Source organism: Trematomus bernacchii, unplaced genomic scaffold (assembly GCF_902827165.1).
Source record: "Trematomus bernacchii unplaced genomic scaffold, fTreBer1.1, whole genome shotgun sequence".
In the NCBI taxonomy this organism is placed as follows: Eukaryota; Metazoa; Chordata; class Actinopteri; order Perciformes; family Nototheniidae; genus Trematomus; species Trematomus bernacchii.
In genome coordinates this window covers 22,450,442-22,473,095 of record NW_022988043.1, presented here as the reverse complement: position 1 = coordinate 22,473,095, position 22,654 = coordinate 22,450,442, and the positions used below count along the sequence as shown (strand labels likewise).

Here is a 22,654-nt window from a genome sequence, read left to right as displayed (position 1 = left end):
TTTATTGGGTTAAGTACATTGTCAGAATAAGTGAGAAATGGATGTAACTTCTGTTAGACAGCTATCATACTGAAGAAATATTGACTGTGAATGTATGCAATATGTATGGCATTCATAATTTATATCTAATTACATTAAAGGTGGGGTAGGTAAGTTTGAGAAACCGGCTCGAGATACACTTTTTGTTATATTCCATGGAATGCTCTTAACATCCCGATAGCAATGAATATCTTAAGTGCTTTGACAAAAAATCCATAAAAAATGTCATCTGTGGAAGCCGGAGTACTGTAAAAAGCACGACCAATCATTTTAGCCGGCCCGGCTAAAATAACTGGATGGCCTACCTGCCTGTCAGCCTTCCATCTGTGCACAAACTTATCTCGTGCCCTCATTGGTCATGTGTGCGTTCGTGTGTGTTGGCTCTGTAAGGAAGTGGCAGATTTTTTCCGGCTGTGTATTTTCAAATTCTAGCACACATTCGAGCTGGTTTCTCCAAAATTACCTACCCCACCTTTAACTGTGAATGTCCTTCATTTTATTTAAAATAAAATAAAATAACAAAAGATTTTTATATAGATATTTGAGACGTTTATGACTCGCGCATGCACGATGCAAATCGGGCAGCTGTCTAGACGTCAAATGTCCTATTTTTGCCGTATGGAGTTGTCCAATATGGCGGACCATCTCGCACATGCGCAGTGCGGATCGGGTAGGGATGCGGATCGGGTAGTGACAATCCCTGCTGTAACTGATACTAGTGCAGCTACTGTTCAGCTGCAGTGAGTTAACATACCATCAGAATGTGTGCATGTATTTAAAGAAGGTGAGCCCACGTTTTGAACATGTCTTTACATTGTGTTGCCTGTATGGCAGCGGGTATTTATAGATGAACTTCAAACTGTTTCTAACGCAGCTGTTCTACATTTTTTGTACTTTTTGACATTTAGAACATTGTATTCTAATACATAAAAAATCGTAGTTTATTCTTAAAATTGTAAAACCATTTGATTTTGTGTCCTAATTAATAATTGTAAACTATTTGCTATACTGCACATATTTTATTCTCAGTGTCAGTTTCGTATTGGGGTCATTCTACAGAAAAGGTGGAATCGGGGTGACCATTTCCCACAATGCCGAATACAAAAACGAATTCTTAATTTGATTATAAACCATCAATTATATCACTATGTTATGGAGATGTGTGCAGGGAAAAAAATGATGTCACTGTTCCGGATATTTGCTTGAATGTGAAGCAGTGGCATCATGTGACACCGACACCAGGGGTCGAATCTCAACTGGTAAAAATAGCATGTAGTGTCACACACACACACACACACACACACACACACACACACACACCACACACACACACACACACACACACACACACACACACACACACACACACACACACACACACACACACACACACACACACACACAACACACACAGTCAGATCTCAGTAAACAAGCTGGTGAAAGTGAGCAGACAACCGGACTTTAACAGGAACTCACAGGTATGGAAACACAATATGTTTTCTATTTATCTCAGTGGTATGTTGGTATTCATTCTCACAGGGATACTATTTTATATAATTATGATATTGTACAATATTAAATATGTCTCGTTAACAGTGGAATGTAGCCAGATTAGCAGCTCTTAAATTGAAACAGCATGAAATTCCACCCAGCTGACACTGAGGAATTATGGGAAGTTGAGTTTACCTCCTTCATCTCTTGGTATCCTCATATTAAGCATGTTAGCATTTCATTCAATAACAATGAATGTGTCAGTGTCTTATGCTAACCTTTAGTATGCTAAGGCTAAGAGGTATCCTTTCTGATCTAGTCATCTGTGGACTATTATCAATGGGTGGAGTATGAGAGAAGGGGCCCCTGGGAACAGGCTGTTCATCTCTCTGTAGTCATTTTGTGTTTCTTTGTCAACACAATGTCCTTCTTTTTGGTCATGGTATGTTTGAATGTGGTAATTGAGATGACGAGACGGCGTACAGAGAGGAGGTCGAAAACCTGACATATTGGTGCCAGGATAACAACCTCCATCTCAACATCAGCAAAACAAAGGAGCTGATTGTGGACTACAGGAAGCAGCAGGGAGAGGGACACGCCCCCATCGCCATCAATGGGACTACGGTGGAGAGAGTCAAAAGCTTCAGGTTCCTTGGGGTCCACATCACTGAGGACCTGACATGGACTCTTCACACCACCACCATCACCAAGAAAGCTCGACAGCGGCTCTTCTTCCTCCGCAGGCTGAGGAGGTTCAAAATGGATTTCAGGACACTCTGCAACTTCTACAGGTGCACCATAGAGAGGATCCTGACCTTCTACAGGTGCACCATAGAGAGCATCCTGACCTTCTACAGGTGCACCATAGAGAGCATCCTGACCTTCTACAGGTGCACCATAGAGAGCATCCTGACCTTCTACAGGTGCACCATAGAGAGTATCCTCACTGGCTGCATCACGGCCTGGTACGGCAGCTGCACCGACCTCGATCGTAAGGCTTTACAGAGGGTGGTGAAAACTGCACAGCACATCACCAGGACGGAGCTGCCATCCATGGAGGACCTTTACTCCCAGCGGCTCAGGAAGAAATCACTACGGATTATCAAAGACCCCCATCACCCCAGCCACAAACTGTTCTTTCTGTTGCCGTCTGGCAGACGTTACCGCAGCATCCTGGCAAGGACAAGAAGATTCGGAGACAGTTTCTTCCCGCGGGCAGTGAGACTGTTAAAAAATTGAACTGTTGAAACAACTTCAAACATTCATCTGCTACTCAGTAGTATGTATCTAATACCTAATATATATATATATCATTCCAATAACTTGTATATAGACTCTATTGCACTATTCCACATCATAACTTTATTTTATTTTATAACTATTATTATTTTTGTATTGCTCTTGCTCTTATTGTTATTATGTTATTATGTTGCATTGTTGGAGAAGCCTGTGACATAAGATTTTCAACTACATAATTACTCTGTAGCTATGTCAGATTGACAATAAAGAACCTTGAACCTAATTGTATGCCTTTTCTGTCTCTTTTAGGCCAATTTCTTTTCTTTTTGTAGTCCTTTTCTGTCTATTTGTAGTCCTTTATGTTTCTTTGGGGTCATTTTCAGTCTTTTGGTACATGTCTCTTTGAGTGACATTTGTAGCTAAAGGCCTGGTACGCCCATTCAGTAATATATTAATGATAAGAGTCATTGCAGTGTTAAAACAAATGTGTGAACTCACTAATGCTTGAATTTGACTTTTTGCCTCAGTTTGAGGGTTAAGTAAGAGTTGAATAGCATCTGCATGGCAGTGATGGAGATCCCTGTGGGACAGAAGGGTTGCTATAGCTAAGCCAAAAGTTCAGACGTTCTTTGAAAATAAAAGCTCTTGTAGCTGTGTGTGACAGGGAGTGAACTTTGCTGTGATGTAGTAATGCAGACTCATCAGAAATGTGAGTCTCCAGCAGCAGTCATGTTAGTCATATGAATATAAGCTGAGTGGAAGGTCAGAGAGCTGGCCTGAGGCTCAATACACCTGAGAGGAGCGACAACCACAGATCCTCATCATTACTCCACTCAGTGATCGACTGTATCCTCTGCAGCTGAGGTCAACAGCGTTGCTAATAAATGCTTAGACCTGAATTTTGTAAATCAACGTACACCAATCAGACCAAAACAATAACCCAAAAAGCAAATAAAAGCTATACATAAATCAATAAATGTTCATGTTTACCTGTGTACACTAAACCGTTTCAGTTCTTTCAATGTTCTTCTTCTTCTCCTTGGTTCTTTCCAGGAGATGGCTCTGGGGAGGAAGGTGGACGTCCCGGTCAGCGACGTCTCTCTGATCAGAGGGATGTGGGAGGTCCGGGTGAAGAAGCACAGACACACACAGAAGAAGGAGCAGGAGAGGATCGAGCAAAGTGCCCTTCCCAAGTAAGATGATCGAGGATGTACAAAACATGTCAGCTTTCACTTTCAGTTATGGTTTAGTTACAGAGAAAGCAGTATTCAAAAGCGTTAGAATGCCATCTTAAGGGTAGACACGCTGCTTTCATTACACACATTTCAAGAAGGAACAATCAAACACATGCATTATCATCTGTGCATGACTGGTGATCTGGCCACTCTGGTTCTACCTGTCCTGATGAAGAAGGGACCAGGGTCCAGATCCTCCTTCCCATCCTCAGCCGTGCTGGGTCAACTCCCTTATGTTAGGGCCGTGGCCCTGTTTGCTGAACACTCCCCTTTAAAGCCTTTTCTACTTTTAAGATACTACGAGATATGTATGGCAGCAAGTCAAGCATGTGAAGTCAAAATCTTTGGAAAACTTTGCAAATTCATGGCAGTAGAATTGTAGTCCCTTATCCGTGATAAGAACCTCCTGGCATCCGTACATGCAAAGACACATTTGCCCCTTTGCAGTCTTGCTGAAGGGCTGTAGGGCAAGATGCAAAACTCTATGTACCTTAACAAAAAAGTAAACCAAGACCAGAGTTACCCAGGGATAAATTCTGATTCTGATAAGTCACAATTTTTCCTCTGGGAAAGGTCGGCCCCCACTCTGTCCGCGGAGTCCTTGCTCCGGCAAGGCCTTTGTTGACCCCTTAATGTCCTTGGTGATGTTTCTGCGGTACCTACCGCCTCAGGTGTTCTTGAACCTCCAGTCTCTCTCTTTTCATACACAGTCTGTCCCAATCATGCAAATCTGAATGTAGGCTTTTCCCCATGAGGTGTTCAAGGCGTTTGCATGCTTAGTCAATGTTTTGTGCTGTACTGAGCCAATAACGAACATTCTTCATCAATATCTCATACACAAATTGACATTATTATTGTTATGTATTTGAGCAAGAGTTCTATAGTATAATAGTAAAGTATAACAAATAACAACATACAAATGTGGGACCCAGAGTAATATCGGGCCTCGCAAAGGAAAGGTAATGGTTCGAAACTAAATATTGTAAAAGCCCTTTATATTTAGTTGTATTCAATTCAACTGTAATTTTCTGAAATATGTTCATGTACAATGCCAACTTTAGTAGGTCAAATTATAGTTAAAAGGAGTCAAGCTCACACAGCACTGAGGGCAGCTCAGGGGCTCTATAAGTGAAATGCAGAAGAGATTAAGGCATTATTTATTAGAATGATCCGAAAGTAGGCAGCCACGTTGCAGTGATGTGCTTGTGTATTTCCAGGTAAGTTTACGTGATAAAAAGACGTATAAAAGTAGTGACACAGATGTGTAATACATCGCAACTACAAAGAAAACACTACAACAACAGCTTGGTCAAAGTTGACATATTGCCATAAACATTATAATCAGGTCATAATAAAAAACTCAAACAAGTAAGATGGAAAAGGGGTCTTACATGAATCTAAAATGTTACAGTTCCCAAATCTCCACCCAGCTTTGAACCAATTGTAGGACACACACTCAGACACAGCTGACTGTTGTCAGTCATAAACCAAGAGGTCAGGGCTGATTTTAGTCATATGAACACACAGATTGCTATTTATACCAGAACATCAGTGCTGCGGTTCAAAAGAAGGTAATGAGTTTAGAAAATGAACGTCAGGTCTCTCTGAAATATAATCTGATATGAACCTGCAGATTTTTTATTGACACGTCTCTCTGTGTCTAGGATCGACCAGCAGTGGCAGTATCGTATCTACTGTAAGAGCCTGCAGACCAAGGAACTCAACCTCCTGCATCACTACCTGGAGAGATCTACACTGACTGAGACACAACCCTGCACAGGTGACTCACTGATGTACTACGCCAAACATAGACCAATATACAGGTGTACACAGCTAAACATGACTGATATACATGTATACATACGTAAACATATCGGTGATGTTTACCTGCATACACCTATACTGTATATAGGTCATGTTTACATTGTTATACTTGTATATGAGTCATGTTTAGTTGTGTACACCTGTATTTCACTCATGTTAATCGATACACCTGTCATGTTTACTTGTGTACAGATGTATACCTGTCATGTTTACCTGTGTATACTTGTATATCATATGTTTAGTGTTGTATATATATCATGTTAGGTCAACATTGTTATAAACAATGTTTGCTTTTGTACACCTGTATTTCACTCATGTTTATTGGTACACCTGTCATGTTAACCTGTGTTTACTAAACAGTAAACGTGACTGACATACAGGTGTACACAGGTAAACATGACTGACATACAGGTGTACACAGGTAAACATGACTGACCTACAGGTGTACACAGGTAAACATGACTGACATACAAGTGTACGCAGGTAAACATGACTGACATACAGGTGTACACAGGTAAACATGACTGACATACAGGTGTACACAGGTAAACATGACTGACATACAGGTGTACACAGGTAAACATGACTGACCTACAGGTGTACACAGGTAAACAGCTATATTGCTTAAATTGTGTTGTTGTGTTTTGCTCTCTGTTGTTTATCTGTCAGAAGCAGAGCAGGATCAGAGAGATCGGGAGCAGAGCAGCCTGATCTTCCAGCTGGACGGTGAACAGTGGATGGTAAGCTGGAAATACATTCCACAATGTCTGAAAGGTAATAAAACCTGTTATTAAGTGAATATGTGTGCAGGACTTCCCCAGGGAGCTGCAGTGGATGACGTACCTCAAAGAGTGGCACGTCAGGGGGACGAGGATCTGTCGGCTGCCTGAGTACCTGGCTCTGTTCACCCAGCTCTCCGTGCTCCAGATCCCAAAGAACACCATCGCTGAGCTGCCTCCTGAGATCGGTGAGGTCAAACACGTTTTTAAACATGGATCATTTTCAGAGAGAGATCTGATTTCAGTGCCATCCTGCATACCTGAAGTCGTGTGTGAAACTGAAATGTTGACTTTAATTAAATGTCAACACATTTCACATAACTTTATTAAGATAGTTGAAAGCAACAATATTAAGTTGAACCTATTATTTTTCATTTAAACTTGATATTATTGCTTTCAACTAACCTAATACAGTTATGTGAAATATGTTGACATGATACATTTAATTAAAGTCAACGTTTTAGTTTAGTGTGTTGTGGCGATCCAGCACTCACACAACAGGAAAGAATGAAACAGAGAGGAATCAATAAAACACAAACACAGATATAGCTGATCAGTAATTATTATTTAGTTGTTGCAACAAACAAACAATAATGGGGAGTACATCACCTGCTGCCACTAGAGATGTCCCGATCCGATCACGTGATCGGGGATCGGAGCCAATCACGTGATTTTCAAAAGATCGGAATCGGGATTTTCTTTTTTATAAAATATTTTAATTATTTTATTTAATGTTACAAAACAAAAATGACCATGTTCACGTAAAGTCATCCTGAGGCCTTAGTTTTGGTTTAAAATTACACAACATCATGTATGTGTTGCTTCTTTTGGGCTTGTTTTCATAGACCTGAGGCCAGGGGGCTATACTACGAATCAAGATTTTCGTTTAGCAAGCTAACTTCAGGGGTTTCCGGTCCTACGAAGCTGGTTCACTTTTTAGCGGGCTAGATAACTTATTCTGAACAGCTATCCTCCGGAGCAGGATAGGTTCCAGGATAAAAGCACTGCCTGCTGACCAATCAGAGCTCAGTGTGCGGAGTTTAAAGCGATCAATTCATATGACAGGAGGAGAAAGGAAATACAGTTTAAACTGCCGTTGCAGGAAAGACGGCCGGCCAAAATCACCGACTGTGTGAACGTGAAAATGAATAGAATATCACCTCCCATCTTCAGAGCAATCTGACTATTATAACATTAGCGTTAAGAAAGCTTACTTAAATATCTGCCACAACATAAGTAACCTACAGTCCGCGGCACTGTGAGTGCAGACGTACCCCATTATCATTCATATCACATGATATCACATCATAATGTATCATATATTTCCTTATCTGAGTCAGCTTCTTGAGCCGTATCTGGCCGTGCAACACTCACAGTGTCACATACTGTATGCAGAAGTATTATTTTAAGCAACACATTAAGTTGACACTCGAGTCAAATGTAATTAAAGTCAGATCCACTCGTGTCTTGGACGGGGCAGCAGTGATATCATAAAACTGTTAATGAACGTATTCAAACACTTTTTCTTTTACCAGCAGTATTCACCTTGCAGCTGCAACTATGTGCCTTTTATCCTGGATAAAGTGTTTAAGTCATGGATGTTTAAGGTTTAACGTCTTCATATTTGTCTAATATTAGTTGACTTTTCATTCAGGAAATATATGACGCGCTGCGCTGTCAGTACACGGCTTGTCCATGTTTGTGATTGGTCGAATGCTCCAAATACCACCCCTTTCATGTGAACGCGCACCTAACTAGATAGGACACGGCTGGCTTGCGGTCGAGGTGATAGCCAGCGTCGTAGGACAGTTTAGCGAGAGCGTTTTTTTTTTTGGATTTAGTCAGCCGGATAACTCAAAACACATCCAGGATATGTTGAACTAGATTCGTAGTATACCCCCCAGGTTAGGTGGCAGGCTAAGAGATCAACTCAGTGAAAGCACCGCCTGCTGACCAATCAGAGCTCCGTGTGCGGAGTTTAAAGCGATCAATTCATCAATCAATCAATTCAACTCAAAACATATCCAGGATATGTTGAACTAGATTCGTAGTATACCCCCCTGTACTACGAAGCTGGTTCAACTTAACCTGGATATGTTGGAGTTAGCCAGTTGGCGTAATCCAAAACATACGCGCTGGCGCTAAACTGTACTATGACGCTGGATATCAAGTGGATCGCTCAAGCCGCCGTGTCCTATCTAGTTAGGTGCGCGTTCACATGAAAGGGTTGGTATTTGGAGCATTCGACCAATCTCAAACACGGACAAGCGTACTGACAGCGCAGCGTCATACTTCCTGAATGAAAAGTGAACTTTAATATTAGTCAAATATGAGGAAGTTAAACTTTAAACATCCATGACTTAAACACTTTACCCAGGATAAAAGCCACATAGCTGCACCTGCAAGGTGAATACAGCTGGTAAAAGAAAAAGTGTTTGAATGTGTACATTAACAGGTTTATGAAATCACTGCCCCGTCCAAGACACGATCTGACTTTAATTAGGAGAATTTGACTCGAGTGTTTCGTCAACTTAATGTGTTGCTTAAAATAATACTTCTGCATACAGTATGTGACACTGTGAGTGTTGCACGGCCAGATACGGCTCAAGAAGCTGTCTCAAATAAGGAAATATATGATACATTATGATGTGATATGATATGAATGATAATGGGACACATCGACGTCTGCACTCACAGTGCCGCGGACTGTACGTAATGTTACTCTGATCCGGTTACTTATGTCGTGGCAGATATTTAAGTAAGCTTTCTTAACGCTAATATTATAATAGTCAGATTGCTCTGAAGATGGGAGGGGATATTGTATTAATTTTCACGGCCGTCTTTCCTGCAACGGCAGTTTTTCTGTATTTCCTCTATCCTGTAATATGAATTGATCGCTTTAAACTCCGCACACGGAGCTCTGATTGGTCAGCAGGCGGTGCTTTCACTGAGTTGATCTCTTAGCCTGCCACCTAACCTGGGGGGTATACTACGAATCTAGTTCAACATATCCTGGATATGTTTTGAGTTATCCGGCTGACTAAATCCAAAAAAAAAAAAACGCTCTCGCTAAACTGTCCTACGACGCTGGCTATCACCTCGACCGCAAACCAGCCGTGTCCTATCTAGTTAGGTGCGCGTCCACATAAAAGGGGTGGTATTTGGAGCATTCGACCAATCACAAACATGGACAAGCCGTGTACTGACAGCGCAGCGCGTCATATATTTCCTGAATGAAAAGTCAACTAATATTAGACAAATATGAAGACGTTAAACTTTAAACATCCATGACTTAAACACTTTATCCAGGATAAAAGCCACATAGCTGCACCTGCAAGGTGAATACTGCTGGTGAAAGAAAAAGTGTTTGAATACGTTCATTAACAGTTTTATGATATCACTGCTGCCCCGACACGAGTGGATCTGACTTTAATTACATTTGACTCGAGTGTCAACTTAATGTGTTGCTTAAAATAATACTTCTGCATACAGTATGTGACACTGTGAGCAGGGGTTAATTGGGCCGGGGCTGTCCGGGGCTCAGCCCCGGCACATAGGACGATGCTCTGACGTCATCACCCTCGCTCATTTGTCATTTGTTTAAGCCATATATTAAACCATCTCTCGTTCTTAATATAGACTTTATTTAGGGTCGATATGTGTTGACTTTACTTTAAAATAGCAGATCTCTGTGACATGATATAGTTTTTCCGCTTAGTGAACGTGTGTCTCTGCTCCGATCAGGAGCTGCAGCACCGCGGCTCCTTCGTGCAGAGTCTGCAGCGGTGTGTGTGTGTGTGGAGATGTGTGTTGTGTGTGTGTGTGTGTGTGTGTGTGTGTGTTGTGTGTGTTGTGTGTGTGTGTGTGTGTGTGTGTGTGTGTGTGTGTGTGTGTGTGTGTGTGTGTGTGTGCTGTGTGTGTGTGTGAAGAAATGTTTGAAAATGTAAAGTAAAATGCTTCAATCTTGTGCACTTTAAGCACACATTACTAGAGACTAGATCTAGGGGGTACAACTCTAAACAACCATATTAAAAAAGATCGGTTTACATTTTAATAACCAAATATGTGAAACATAACCAATAACCTACCATAGCCAATAACTATAAATAAATGTAACTTTTATTTTTGTTCATTCATATCTTATTTTACCTAGTTAAAATGTATTTATGCATATTTTTATATCGCTCAAGTTTTAAACGATGGTTTACTGTCCTATAGTATACATTGAAATGATTTCAAACCTGTTTATCCAAATAATTATAAAGGAGTGCCTTGGAAATATTTGTTCACATAAATTGCATTTATCTCTCTCGCTCGCTCCCACGCCCACTTTGGCTGTGAGCTGCGGACGCCTGATAAGCCAACACCCCCCACTTTCATCACTTACAGCGCCCATCGTACAGGGCAAATGAAAAGTGTAACCTGGGTGAAAAGGGTGTTACCTTTACTTAATTATGAATGTTGTTACATCAAGGCTGAAAATTAGGATGAGCGCAAACAGTCAAAAAGGTTTTTTTCCCTCCCGGAGCTATACCAGCGCAGCGCCCCCCAGAACTTGTTTAATTTGTTATCACAATTACTAATGTCATGTTTTTTTTTTATTCTTGAAGAGAATGTCTTTTTTTCTGGCATTCTTCCAGCATTAACAAAAATAAGAATAACATTGAGAAAAATCTTTGAAGTAAATGGCTGTTGTTAAACGCTTCCCACATTTACTTCAATCGTTCAGTAGAAAAGATAAAAGTATCCCAGCAATACACAATAGAATATATAAAGAATAAATGAAAAATCTCTTCAAAAGACAAATACACTCCAAAAACTGAAACTTATTGACATAGGTAATATACATCAAAAGGCTTCAAATGTATTCAGTATTGTATGAACATGTTTTAATTGGGGTGTGGACATCACATCCTGTAGGGGGGTCCGGGGGTATGCCCCCCCGGGAAGAAATGTTTGAAAATGTAAAGTAAAATGCTTCAATCTTGTGCACTTTAAGCACACATTACTAGAGACTAGATCTAGGGGGTACAACTCTAAACAACCATATTAAAAAGATCGGTTTACATTTTAATAACCAAATATGTGAACATAACCAATAACCTACCATAGCCAATAACAAATAAATGTAACTTATTTTATTTTTGTTGTTCATTCATATCTTATTTTACCTAGTTAAAATGTATTTATGCATATTTTTATATCTCAAGTTTTAAACGATATTTTTGGTTTACTGTCCTATAGTATACATTGAAATGATTTCAAACCTGTTTATCCAAATAATTATAAACGAGTGCCTTGGAAATATTTGTTTACATAAATTGCATTTATCTCTCTCGCTCGCTCCCACGCCCACTTTGGCTGTGAGCTGCGGGCGCCTGATAAGCCAACACCCCCCCATTTCATCACTTACAGCGCCCATCGTACAGGGCAAATGAAAAGTGTAACCGGGGTGAAAAGGGTGTTACCTTTACTTAATTATGAATGTTGTTACATCAAGGCTGAAAATTAGGATGAGCGCAAACAGTCAAAAAGGTTTTTTTCCCCCCCAGATCTGGCGCCCTAGGCGACCGCCTATGTCGCCTATGCCAAAAACCGGCCCTGTACACCATGCTAAATGTATGTCTGCATAAATCTGAGTTATGATCGGTCATAATAACACAGAATTGGTGATGATTAAATAGTTTACAGTGAGATTTACTCCCATACTTTTGGCTATACTCACGCAGTCCTACAAATGAATTGAGATTTCCACACAAATGTTCTTTAGCAAGTGTGCAGAGTAGTGTTGATTTAAAAAAACAATTTGAAGGTTGGATATTTGTGTTTTTTGTGTATATATATATATTAATAATTTAAGATGTAATGAATTCCAGTTTATTTGTAGTAGCCTACTTTATATTTTTATTGTGACATTTGGTGGCATCAATGTGTGCATTTGATACAGATAATGGAGCAGTTGCTTTAGGGCCACAGTGTATATCCCTTAAGGTCAAATAATGAGATCCTCGACCTCCGCCCCTCTCGCACCTCCATACAGAGCCCCCCCACATATCAAATCCCAACTTAACCCCTGACTGTGAGTGTTGCACGCCAGATACGGCTCAAGAAGCTGACTCAGATAAGGAAATATATGATACATTAAGATGTGATATCATGTGATATGAATGATAATGGGGTACGTCTGCACTCACAGTGCCGCGGACTGTAGGTTACTTATGTTGTGGCAGATATTTAAGTAAGCTTTCTTAACGCTAATGTTATAATAGTCAGATTGCTCTGAAGATGGGAGGTGATATTCTATTCATTTTCACGTTCACACAGTCGGTGATTTTGGCCGGTCGTCTTTCCTGCAACGGCAGTTTAAACTGTATTTCCTTTCTCCTCCTGTCATATGAATTGATCGCTTTGAACTCCGCACACTGAGCTCTGATTGGTCAGCAGGCAGTGCTTTTATCCTGGAACCTATCCTGCTCCGGAGGATAGCCGTTCAGAATAAGTTATCTAGCCCGCTAAAAAGTGAACCAGCTTCGTAGGACCGGAAACCCCTGAAGTTAGCTTGCTAAATGAAAATCTTGATTCGTAGTATAGCCCCCTGCTCCGGAGCAGGTTTGCCGCTCAGCATAAGTTACCATGGAAATCTAGCCTGCTAAAAAGAGAACCAGCGTCGTAGGACCGGAAAGCCCGAGATTTCCCTGAATTTAGCCGGCTAAGCGAAAATCCAGCTTCGTAGTACAGGCCTCTGGTTGCTTATTTCTCTCAAATCTGGCAACAGAGTGGGCAGGGCGCAGTGTCTAATAGTAGCAGGGCTGCCAACACTCACGCATTGAGCGTGAGAGTCACGCAATTAACACATATCTCACGCACTCACGCAACACATGCCTTTCCTCACGCTCAGTTTTCGTTCACAACAAATGTATATAAATATAAAAATAAAGTGAAGGAACAGCAAACCGAGCGGTCTACGAAATGAGACGGTCAGGCTTACGGAGGACTTCCTGTTTGCGTCACCTGACACCCGCGGTCCGTAGCACTGCCGCCTAGCAACCTGGACAGCGTCACGCATTGTGATTGGCTGTACGGTATTTGCACACTGATTGGATGTAACGAGGGTATACCGGGGGTCTGAGCAAAGACGAAGGAGAAGGAGGATGAGAAGAATAAGAGAAGGTAAGGAGAATATATTATAAGATATTTTCGCGCCACAGGTAAAGTAAAAATATTTTCTTTTGTTCTTTTTTAATTAATTAAAGTTAATGCTAACAAGTGCCAGTATAGCCCTAATAATTACATAAAGAAAAAGAAAATCTGTTTAAAGTTGTGTTTCATATGGGTGTTGAGAGATGTATCCTTAAATTCATTTTGCTCTCAAAGTGCACCAGATTGATGCATCAATATTTTTAAAAAAAATCTTCCCGGGGGAGCATGCCCCCGGACCCCCCTAGAGGAGGTGAGGACCACCCCCACTTATAAAATAGCACTTTACCCCTGCTTACACCTATATGCCATTTTATATGCTGTGAGCTGATTATCGAGCCTTCATTGTAAGAGTTGCGGGTACACTGTGTATGTGCGTACTCCACTGTAGCGCCCGGTACATTAATGGGAAACCCTAGTTTGTACTTGTTCAATACATTTGTAACACTGTACACATGGACGTTTCTTTTTTCGGTTCACCAAAAAAAATAAATCTCACTCCAAGCTGAACTCAAATGTTGGCAGCCCTGAATAGTAGCAGTAAGCTAACAAGAGGCTACGTTCAGCTGGTGCCTCGGGAGTCGGGACAGAGAAAATGTCAGGAGTTTGGAAGTATTATAAAATTGAAAGCGAAGGCAGTGTAACAGCCAGATGCAATGTTTGCAAGGCGGAGGTTCCGCGTCGTGGAAAGAACAGAGCTACGTTCAACACGACCAATCTAATACGCCACCTGAGAAACAAACACCAACAACAACACAACGAGTACACAGCGGCCACTCAGGTAACGGCACTGAAACAACCGACACTTTCAGAGACTTTTAAAAGGAAAGAGAAACTGCCCCAGAACAGTGAAAGGCCAAAAAAATAACAGCCAAGATAGCTGAATTCATCGCGTTGGATGACCAGCCGTTATCTGTTACCTTTTTTTTCTCTTAATGCATTGCATAAAGATCGGATCGGGAAAAATCGGACATGTTCCAACCTTATACAGTCATACATGTTGCATCCTCTGAGTTCTACATGATCCCAGATTTCATGACCTTATTTAGCAGCTACCACACATGCCAATGTATACAACTGCTGGTGAAGAGTTTCAGCTGGTTGCCTATAGATGGGCCTCCTTCCAGCAAACCAAATGAACAACACCGTCCACTATACTGTTGCTTAATACCATGTGACATTAATGAATATACCAGAAATACGCTGTAATAAACATTCTGCTATAACAAGTGCATCATTTAAAAATACACAAACATAACAGAAAGCAAATAATGTACTTTGCAGGATGTGGCAGAAAAGGCAAATTATTAAAAAGAATAGGGATTCAACAGTGATGGCAAATTATAAAAATAAAAATAAATTCAACAATAAAATAACAATGAAATGTTCAAAAAGAAAGGAAATGATTGTGGAAAGTGTATGTATGTGTGTGTGATTGTGTTAGTGAGGGGGATATTGATTTTTACACCTGCTTTGATTCCTATGCAATAGAGATGTTGAACGTCACTGTGACCGAAACAAAACACAATAAATAAGGTGATACAACAGATACATGGATATCAAATACACAGGACAAAGCAGCTACAAAGCAGCAGATAAATGGTCTTAGGCGTTGTTTGTAACATTTTATAGAGGAACAGTGTTTTGACAGGTGAGAACAAGGACAGGTGAGGAAAGAAAAGCCCTTTCATAACTTGAAACAGTCTCTTCTGTCCTCAGGTAAATTGACGGGTTTGAGGGAATTAAACGTCAGCTACAATCGTCTGTCCCGAGTTCCTCCAGAACTTGGAGACTGTGAGAACCTGAAGAGACTCGAACTCACCGGAAACCACAACCTGTCCGAGCTGCCGTTCGAGGTGAGGCCAGGAGGATGCAATTAGGCGCGTTCACACCGCAGTACTTTTCCCACTTTAGTTCCGATATAGTTCAGAAATGTTGCGTTCACACCAAAAAAATCCGGAACTAAAATTAGTTAATCAGAACCTTTTTACCACCTTTTCCATCCCTGCTAGAGATGGGTGAGTCCTGATTCATCCGGATCATTAACCCGGATCCTAGCAATGAGCTGGTCGTGATGAGTCTCCCCTCTCCATTAACCCGAGTCCTTTGAGTCCCACACCTGGTGACGTACAAATTAAAACTATAAATTGCGTCACTCGCTACCCTCCTTATAACATGTAAAATCACATTACAACGTACCCCAGTCCATCTGCCTAGCCTTTAGCAAGTAGGATAGCTGCCAGAAGTTATCGTTTGGCTCAGGGGAGGGGACGCGGATCAGTGAAACTTCCTGCAGACTCGTGCGGACTCAGAGCCGTAACCGTAGCAGATCCAGAGATCCAGAGATCCAGGCAGACTCATCATGCACGAGTCAACAGCAGACTCAGATTCGCAAATCCTGACTCACTGAATCAAGGGAACTTCCTTCACTTCCTGCAGACTCGTGAGTCGTGGGGACTCAGAGCCGTAACCGTATAGCAGATCCAGAGATCCAGACCATACATCCATGATCCAGACTCGTCATGCACGAGCATAGCCGCGGGAACTGGGAAGTCATTTTACTTAGGGGGTGGGGACAAAAGTGGGGAGAGATTTCAACAACGGTAACATGACGTTTTTCAAATGTACACCATTCGCAGCCCCGCCTCCAGCACCCCTACTTCCCGCGGCTATTGCTCAGATCTTGTAGTCGAGTAAAAGTACAAGTACCAGAGTGTAGGAATACTCTGTTACAAGCAAAAGTCCTGCAGTCAAAATGTTTCTCAAATCAAAATATACTTAAAGTACTAAAAGTAAAAGTAGTCATTGTGCAGATTGGTCCATTTCAGAATAATGTATATGATATGTTTTATAATGATTGATCATGAAAGTGTTCTCAAAGCTGGTAAAGGTGCAGCTAGTTTGAATGACTTTGTATACTGCAGGGTAGCTTGTGAATTTACTCCAGGTGGAACTAAAGTCTGATTTAACACTTGATTATATTTCACATCATTCATCCACATCTGTAAAGTAACTAAAGGGATTAAATACATGTAGTGGAGTAAAAGTACATGCTTTACCACTGAATTGTAGCATAAAACGGAAATACTCAATTAAAGTAGAAGTACCTCAAAATTGTACTTTAGTAAATGCACTTAGTTACTTTACATCACTGCTATCAATCAGTTAAAAAGTCAGTACAGGGATTGTTCGGAGCTTCATTTGTCATCATGTCTGGGTGAGTGTTGGTTGTGCGTTGACGGTGATGTCACTGTGTCAGCTGAGCAGCCTGAAGCAGCTGCTTCACCTGGACATCGCAGAGAACTCCTTCAGATCCATCCCCATCTGTGCTCTGAGGATGAGCTCTCTGCAGCTGCTGGACCTGAGCCACAACCGCCTGGGCGACCTGCCGCAGGACATGGACAGGTGACCACCACCTGGAATCTGATTACTCTGAGCAACATGATCCTGGACATCCACTGGAAATGTCTCAGAAGTGTCATCAAAGCTTACACTGAAAAAACTGAAACGTTGACTTTAATTAAATGGGTTATGTCAACCGATTTAACCGATTGACATAACTGTATTAGGTTAGTTGAAAGCAATATTATTCAGTTTAAATACACATTTTAGCTTCAGCTTAATTGTATTGCTTTCAACTAACCTAATACAGTTATGTGAAGTTTGTTCACATAATGCATTGAATTAAAGTCAACTTTTTTTTCATTGTAGAGTTTTTTTCTTACAGTTGTTTTTACATTTAGCAATTAATTCAACACATATTTCGAAATCATTAAGATGTGCAAAAAAATACTTTTATGTCAGTGTTTTACTGATCTTTTATATTTATTTCCAGAATAGTTCAAAAGTGTCTCTTTCCCTTCCTTCTATTTTTTTTTTGGATCAAATGTCCCTTCCTTCTATTTTGACTTCTCTCTCTCCACTCTAACACATATAAATATATATAAAATAAGTAGTTGACTTGAATAAAAGCCGCACACAACCCACCTTTAGAAATCAGAACGAGACTTCTTACTCAGTGAAGTTAGTTCTGCATTTAGCGGAACACATTTCCACTCAAACGACCACACAATCATTTTGTGTATAAATAAATACGAAGCACTGTCTGTGTGTGTGTGTGTGTGTGTGTGTGTGTGTGTGTGTGTGTTTGTGTGTGTGTGTGTGCGTGCGCGCGCGTGCGTGCCTGCGTGCGTGTGTGTGTGTGTGTGTGTGTGTGTGTGTGGGTGTGTGTGTGTGTGTGTGTGTGTGTGTGTGTAGGTTGGAGCAGCTGGTCACCCTGTTCCTCCATAAGAACAACCTGACTTATCTTCCTCACTGTCTCACCAAAATCTCAACGCTCAAGATGATCGTCGTCAGCGGCGACGAGCTCAACTCCATCCCGACCAGACTGTGCAGGAACCCCGAGATCAAGTAGAGAAAAACACACACATCCTCAGTCCACTCAGACACCAAGTACACACACTACACAGACATCCAGTACACAAAACACACTGACACCAAGTACACAAAACACTACGTCCAGTACACAAACTACACCAACATCAAGTACACAAACACCAACATCAAGTACACAAACACCAACATCAAGTACACAAACACCAACATCAAGTACACAATCACACAGACATCAAGTACACAAAACACACAGACATCAAGTACACAATCACACAGACATCAAGTACACAAAACACACAGACATCAAGTACACAAAACACACAGACATCAAGTACACAATCACACAGACATCAAGTACACAAAACACACAGACAGGCAGAGCTGGCAGATGTTTTTGGACCACAGTGAACAACTTGTTGTTTTTGAGGATAAATGGCAGCTACTGTGTATTGAAGCAGAATATTTCAAAACGTGATCAGAGGTTGGCTTTGGGACAACTGGACCGAGCTTTTGGAATGCTTGGATCACAGGAATGAAGCTTTGAAAGTGTTTTGCTTATGTTATGAAACTGTTCTCAGGTTTATCAGACTGTGCGACAACCGTGCGACTGCAGAGAACAAGAAGAAAGAGGAGGAGGAGAAGGAGAAGGAGAAGAAGAAGAACAGGTGGAGAGAGCCGAGGGAGGAGGAGGTGAAGAAGGACAGCGGAGAGAAGGAGTTCATCGAGCTGTACGTCAACTCGCTGAAGGACAGAGGTGAGAGGAAAGATGCATTTATTATTATCAGGTAAACTCCAGCTACAATAATACATTTTGTATATCTTTAAAACTGTATATTGATGCTTATTGCATTTTTTGTTTGTTTAGTTTATTCGTACGTGGCATCTTAAAGGTCCCATCATATGCTTTTCTGGTTATTACCCGTCCCCTTGTGTTATGTAGCTTTTTCTGCATGTAAACGGTCTGCAGAGTCACAAACCCTCAAAGTACACCCTGTAGCGAGTAAACCTCTAACACGTGTCTATGCTGCCCCAGAACGCCTCGTTAGAGATTTTTTCTTTTTCCATTTTTTTCTTCCGGGGCATACTGACGTAACGCCGACCAAATAGACCAATCCGTGGAGCTCAGCACACACACACACACTCACTCAGCCTTACCCCCGTATTCCACCGTTATGGCCGCACAACGATCGCGGCCACTCTAGTCAATGCCTGTGTTTCCACCAGACGCGCCGCGTTACGGCTCAGAAGCGTCCCAGAAGCGTCTCGGCGCTGGGCTCCGCTAAATATACGCGGCTGTTCTATTTTTGACGCGAGACATGAGGCGTTGCATAGCGCCGGGCAGGAAGTGGACCGGTCAGAGCATCCAGTCAATCCCCAAAATAAACTCATTTTGCAGACCCTATCCCTCCGTAGTCTTTCAAGTAGGAGGAGAAATGCCAGCGTTCTCCTCCGGTTTACAGGCACTGTGTAAATTATATATATAGAATAATTATGATGATGAATGCATTTTTTTACCACTAAAATACAGCAACACATCTTTGATTCATGTCGTTTATAACTGGGATATTACAATTATTATTAACTTTGTCTGTATAAAGTAGCCTGTCCAGGAAATATGCCCAAATCAACAAAAACTGCGAGCCGGCACGCAAGACGCTCCGCTTCTGAAACGTACCCGGTGGGGTTTGACCATGGATGTATAATAAGAACTGGATACAGCGTGGGAGGCGGGGCCTCATTCATTCCTATGAGAGTTGCTCATTCGCGCATGATCATAAAATGGCCCAACTTTTGAGAGAGCGAAACGTCACAGATTACCCGGCATGCCTGAGAAGTACCCGTATGTGCGCTCATAGCGCATGCGCAACTTTAACCATGCCCCCCAAAATGCTCGTTCACATCAAGCACGTCAATTTGCGTACACGTAACAGCACCACACGTTCATGACAGCATGGCAATGGTTTGTTATTATGATAGATTTGATATTAACGAGGTGGCAGTTAGCAGCTAGCGGTTAGCTAGTAATTATGCTAATTTACACATCAATCGTTATGTACTTTTATATTACGCTGTAACAGGATCTAGTGATATCCAAGCAACAGAGCTTCATTTAGCATGAAAGAATTATTGCACTGTATATATATATATATATACAGTGCAATAAGCTTCTTAGTGCAATAAGAAGCTACAGGGACGTTAATCTACGTCGGTAATATTAACTTTATTTAATACAACATTTACGGTACAAGATTTAATCATACAGCCCATGTAGTATAATATTTTACAAATGATGAATTACAGCAAACATGTGCAATATATCCATTAGTACAGCTCCGTGGGCTGGCAGTAAGGCGATATGGGTCCGTTCTTATTGTGCATCCATGGGTAAAGATCTGCTGAACACGTAACATGAACGTGCCGGGCGGCGCGGTCCCGTGGGTTAGATGCACGTTCATAATGCAGAGGGAAATAACTCTCAGAATAACGTTATTAGCACATTTTTACAACTTGAGAAACGAATGTTTTTAATAAGGGCTATACAAGTGTTCATACTGGGTAGTTTATTTAGTTTAAAAAAAATTATCCAACGATTTACAGACCACTCTTTCCCAATGTAAGTCAATGGGAAAAAGTGTTTCCGGGCCTGGCAACCAAAAGGAAGTGTAGTACCGCCGTTTGGCCAGCACGAATATTTTCATCTGAGTCCGGCGCACTTCCTGGGGGCTTGGGTTTGACGCTGGAGGAGGTCGGAACAAAACCGCGGCGCAGACGTAACGTGGCGCAGACGGACCCGACGGAATCCCGGCGTTATCTTTTCTCAGCCGCGGTGCTCCATGGAGCTCCGTACACACAAACACTCAGGCAGTGAGTGTGTGTATGTGCTCAGGCTGAGTTCCGCGGTGTCTCGCTGTCTCGCAGACCCCACGCAGCAACCAGCAAACGACACCAGTAATCCAGCTCACAATGTCCGCTCCTCGATCCTCAAAGGGCTGAGCAGCGAGCCCCGCAACGTCCCACCAACACGGCACCCAGACCCCACGCAGCATTCTCATCTTTTTGTCATTACTGGTGTCATTTTCTGGTTGCTATCAAACGCCATTGTAAAACATAGACACTGATGTTCCGCTGTAACGGTGGTTGACTAATCAGAACAGAGTGGGCGAGCTGACCATGAACAGAAATGTACACACATCTGGCCAACTCCATATGTATATGTGTGTGAGTTCCCAAATGAAATAAATGTGTTTAATCTTAATCTCGATGTAGTGATCAGTGCTGTCGGAGTGCCCTAATAATAAGGCGTAATAATCGGGTGTTTCGGGACTTGTAAATGTGTCTCAGTTCTTGTAAAAATGTTTCGCTAATGTAATTTTGTTTTATAAAATGTAATTTTGTTTTATAAAATGTAAATTTGTCTCAAGCTTTGTTAAAGTGTTTCACACTTTTTAATTTTCTTTTGCACTTCTCAGCCACCGTAGTAGACCCCTACACATATAACAACTTAGACTATGCTATAACACCCCTTGTTGTTAAATACCAACTATGTGCAATACATATATATGCCGTTAATAACTGTGCAATATATACCTGGCTGCTCTCAGAACTGTTACAGGATGTGTATATTGTAAATTGTGTAATTTTTCTTTTTCATTTCTAATTTTACATTTTGTATACATTTGAGTGTTTCAGTAGCTCCAAATGTTTTAAATCTCATTTTAACGTTTAAAGTTCAGTTTAAATTGACGGCAGATGATCTCATAAATCAGCTCGTTGTTTGTCCCACACCAGAAACCGTCCCTGAATCTACCACCAAAGTCTCCATCTCCTGCCTGCTGTGAGGAGGAGGAGGAAGATGAAGCTGACAGTCTGTCACCATTTGAGTGAATTGAAGATCATTGGAGGGTGCTCTTTATAAGCAGCTATAGAAAATCAAACAAAAACACTTTCATTCATGGGTCTTATAGAAGAAATAGAAACTCATAGATAGCAGGCAGCAGCTCTGACTCACTGAGAATCAGAAACATCTTTCACTTCAGAGTGCTGTGATGTTTGATCATGTTGTGTTATGGAAGCCGATTTAATCCATACGAAAGAAATAAAAGATGAAAAATTAAGTGAGAAATGTAACTGCTGATGTTGAGTCATTAACAAAAGAACCAGGATGTGACTTCTGCCGCTAGGTCCGCTTAACCCTCCTGTTCTCTTCGGGTCAAATCTGACAGATTTACTACTTTCATCAATCATAACCTTTTTTGTTTTACATTCGATTGCATTAAGACTTTATGATATCCTTCACTGGAGACATTTGAACATATAACATTGCTGATCACCACTTTCATTGCATTTTGGATGATTTAGTCAACTTTGAAACACCCATGGTGTTCCCGCCATAAAGAAAAGGAATTAGTAACCATCCGGATCAGATCAGACACACACACAAACACAAACACACAC

At 41.3% G+C, this 22,654-nt stretch overlaps 1 protein-coding gene across 1 annotated transcript; it reads left to right on the top strand.

The window, feature by feature from the left end:
- The first annotated feature begins 1,450 nt into the window (after positions 1-1,450).
- Positions 1,451-22,396, top strand: lrrc2 (leucine rich repeat containing 2). Its single transcript, XM_034118487.1, has 10 exons — positions 1,451-1,517; positions 3,823-3,962; positions 5,669-5,784; positions 6,498-6,568; positions 6,639-6,795; positions 15,524-15,660; positions 17,064-17,209; positions 18,062-18,214; positions 18,778-18,953; positions 21,989-22,396. The coding sequence occupies exons 2-10, from the start codon at positions 3,826-3,828 to the stop codon at positions 22,036-22,038; spliced, it is 1,143 nt and encodes a 380-aa protein (XP_033974378.1). The 5' UTR covers positions 1,451-1,517; positions 3,823-3,825; the 3' UTR covers positions 22,039-22,396.
- Positions 22,397-22,654: the final 258 nt, after the last annotated feature.